The sequence below is a fragment of the Grammomys surdaster genome, unplaced genomic scaffold, assembly GCF_004785775.1.
Source record: "Grammomys surdaster isolate TR1022 unplaced genomic scaffold, NIH_TR_1.0 126185, whole genome shotgun sequence".
Lineage (NCBI taxonomy): Eukaryota > Metazoa > Chordata > Mammalia > Rodentia > Muridae > Grammomys > Grammomys surdaster.
In genome coordinates this window covers 4,988,559-4,991,969 of record NW_021620991.1, presented here as the reverse complement: position 1 = coordinate 4,991,969, position 3,411 = coordinate 4,988,559, and the positions used below count along the sequence as shown (strand labels likewise).

General features: G+C 52.6%; 1 protein-coding gene across 2 annotated transcripts in view; it reads right to left on the bottom strand.

Annotated features, from left to right (window-relative positions):
• Slc45a1 (solute carrier family 45 member 1) overlaps nt 1-2,637 on the bottom strand; it is a 15,356-nt gene extending 12,719 nt beyond the window's left edge. The window contains exons 1-3 of one of the 2 annotated variants that reach the window (XM_028757988.1): nt 2,216-2,637; nt 1,589-1,681; nt 866-1,090 (exon numbers count right to left, since the gene is read on the bottom strand). In XM_028757988.1, the coding sequence (XP_028613821.1) occupies nt 866-1,090; nt 1,589-1,681; nt 2,216-2,612 (715 nt within the window). In that variant the 5' untranslated portion in view covers nt 2,613-2,637. The remainder of the gene's footprint in view (nt 1-865; nt 1,091-1,588; nt 1,682-2,215) is intronic. The other variant, XM_028757989.1, reaches the window with a different exon arrangement.
• Nucleotides 2,638-3,411: the final 774 nt, after the last annotated feature.

Below are 3,411 nucleotides of genomic sequence, written 5' to 3'. Positions count from 1 at the left end.
TATGTGTGTATATGTGTGTGTCTGTACAGGTGTGTGTGTCTGTGTGTGTATGTGTCTGTGTAGGTGTGTGTGTCTCTCTTTGTGTGTATGTACATGCACATGTGTGTGTGGTATATATCTAGTGCATTTTTCAGTGCCCACAGAGGCAGGAAGAAGGCACTAGAACACTGGGAGCTGGAGCCACAGGCAGTTGTGGGTGCTGGGAACTGATTTGGCTTCTCTGAAAGAGTAATAAAAAGTTTTTTGGGTTTTTTTTTTAATAAAAAGTTTTAACTTCTGGGCCTTCTTTCCAGCTCCTCCCACACCAATGTTTTTGGGACAGTTGATTGGCTTATTTATTAGAGAAAGGGTCTCACTGTGTAACCCTGGCTGGCCTAGAAGCCAATATGTAGACCAGGTTGGTCTGGAACTCACAGAGATCTGTGTGGTTTTGGGGTGCTGAGATTAAAGGTGTATACCACCCCGCCTTTATTTACTTATTTATTTATTTATTCACATAGCCTCTGCCTCCTAAAAGCTGGGATTACAGATGTGCACCAAACTTAGTTTATACCGTGCTGTGAACCCTGGAGTTTGTGCATGCATGCCAGGCAAGGACTCTACCAACTATGCTCCATGATAAGTATTTCCTATTGATTTATTTACTTTGGGGGTGTGGTATGTGTGCCTTGGTGCCCATGTGGAGGTCAGAGGGCAGCTTGCAGGAATCAGCTCTCTCCTCGGTGGGACATTTTCAACCACTTCAATGCTGACCTATATATTTGAAATTCATCGACTTATCTTCAGATCCTGAGGTAAGGAAGGAGCTCCCCATCCCCCAAGGGCATACATCTGAATCCCACACAGCTGCAGGAGGACGACTCACCCGCCATGAGGGCGTGGATGTTCAGGCCTCGGTCCTGGTCCACAGGGCCGCACACGTCCATCATGTAGGCGTGGCTGGGGTTATCTGCCGAGTCTGCACTGAAGTCCATCAGCACTACCCCACACACCGTCAGGAGGATGCCCCACTTGTGGTTGGTGGCTGTGTCAGCCAGGGCCATACCAATGTCCCTCCCATTCAGCAGGAGCGAAAGGCCCAGCAATGCCCCTGGAAACAGAGAGACAAAGTCACCAGAGAAAATGGAGTCCTTCTCTGTCCCTACCAGCTCACTTCCTAGGTTGAGCCTGAGGACTTTAAGAGGAGCCTGTGGTATCAGTATCAGGCTGGAGAGACGGCTCATCGGTCAAGAGCACTGACTGCTCTTCCATAGGTCTTGGGTTCAATTCCCAGCAACTACATGGTGGCTCACAACCAGCTGTAATGGGAATTTTAAAAAAGGAAAAAAGAAAAAAGAGGAGTCTGTGGGAGCCACCTGCTGAGCAAATTCAAGGTGAACTTTATTAGCTCATTAAAACGAACAAACAGACAAAGAAAAAGCTAAGTGATGTATTCTCACCGTTGGCTCAGGCAAGGTTGGGTCTGGGAATTGCCTGTGCTCCAGACACTTCAACCTTCCTGAAAGGAAGCCATTAAGCCTCGCTTCCCCATCCTCCCTCCCTTCTTTGTTTCCTTCTTTCCATTTTAGTTCCATGCCAAACAACAGACCTATGGCCAGGACAAGAATGAAAGGGCGTCTCCTTCCAAACCTTGAGGTACATCGGTCACTCCAGGCACCCAACAGAGGCTGCAGCAAGAATCCTGAAACAGAGCAGCCGGGTGTTATTGTCTGGGCTCCTAGCGCCCACGGGGATGCTAAGGCGGCTCCCAAGGTACCACGCACAAGCAGACATCCCAAGGCATGGAAACATTAGAGCAACAAGATCTGGGTTAGCGGCAAGAACCCTCGCTGCAGACCCGAGCCACCCAGGCCTGCTTGCTACGGACTGTACAGATCACCAAAGCCCCTGTGACCTTCCTTGGGACTCCTGGGCCGGCCCCCCCCCCCCCCCCCGTTTTCATTGACTTCATAGCTCAGACACTGCGCTGTCCGCTTAGCGCGGGATGGTAGAATCCTGGGATCTGCTAAATGCCTGTCCTACCCTCCAGTACAGATCAAAGAACTTAGAATACAGGATGTGACCGGCCATACCTGTGTCTGCCCACAGCCCCAGACTAAGGAGTGGAACTTAGCTCCTCCTCCTCCCTTGTCCCCTCAGGTCCCTCAAGCTGCTTCAGCAGAGGCTTCCGGAAGCTTCCGGAGATTTCCAGAGGCCGTCCACCATCGGGGCTCACCGAGGATGGGGCTGATGAACCACACCAGGCTGTAGAGCTGGTCAGGCAGGCCCATTTGCAGGAGTACCGGGGTCACGTATGCGGTCTCCATGGCGTAGCTGAACTCGATACCAAAGAGAATGCAGCCGTTGAAAAGCAGCTCCCAAAAGGACCTCTGAGGGTGCAGGTCCCCAAAGTCCACCAGCTCAATGGGACATGGGGTGTTGGGGGGCGGGGGTGGAGAAGGCCGAATGTACTTCCTCCTCTTGGGGTGGCGTTTGAAGTTGTTGGCCCGGTGGCTGATGTGTCGTGTCATGGACCCTGAGTAGCTGGCGATGGGAGACCTCCAAAAGTCCTGAGGAGCCACACTGGGGATGAGGGCCTCTCCCGGAGGGGTGCTGCTCGCCGGGGGGATCATCGTAGGCAGGGCTGGTGGGCGTTGCTGTGAGGGAAGCCCGTTTAGGGACAATAGTTACTTCACAGAGGTCTATGTGGAGCCACCATCTTTCCCATGAGCCCCTTCCCTTGGGTCTACCTGCCATCCACTTGGGGAAAGTTGAGTTTGCACTGAATAGTTCAGGATCCATTCTGCCTGTCTTCCCAACCCTAGTACTCTGTCCCCACGCCGAGCCCATTGCTCAGGGGATGGAGCAGGACCCTTTACATGGGGGCAGGAGATCAGAGAATGCCAGTTCCGTAGTACTCCAGGGGTCACCCCCAGACAGTCTTCGTCGGAACAGACACGTAAAAAGACCTTCTTGCAGGTGTCTGGGAAGAGCTTGCCTTTGCCTTTCCTTCCTTTCCACAGAAAGTCAGGAAGCCGCCAGGGGGCTGAGCACTGAGACGGCTCACTCATCATGAGGGGACAGCCCTTCCTTCACAGGGTGACAGTCACTGCTGGTCTCCTCAGTTCCTGTGTTTATATCTACTTCTTCACAGGGGCCAAAGGGGCCAGATGCCAAAGCAGCAGAGGCGGGGGTGGGGGAGAGGTGCGGTGCGGTGTGTTGTGTGCTGTACTGTGGTGTGTTGTGGGGTGTGCTATGCTGTGGTATACTGTGGTGTGTTGTGGGATGTGCTATGCTGTGGTATACTGTGGTGTATTGTGGGGTGTGCTATGCTGTGGTATACTGTGTTGTGTTGTGGGGTGTGCTATGCTGTGGTGTACTGTGGTGTGTTGTGGGGTGTGCTATGCTGTGGTGTACTGTGTTGTGTTGTAT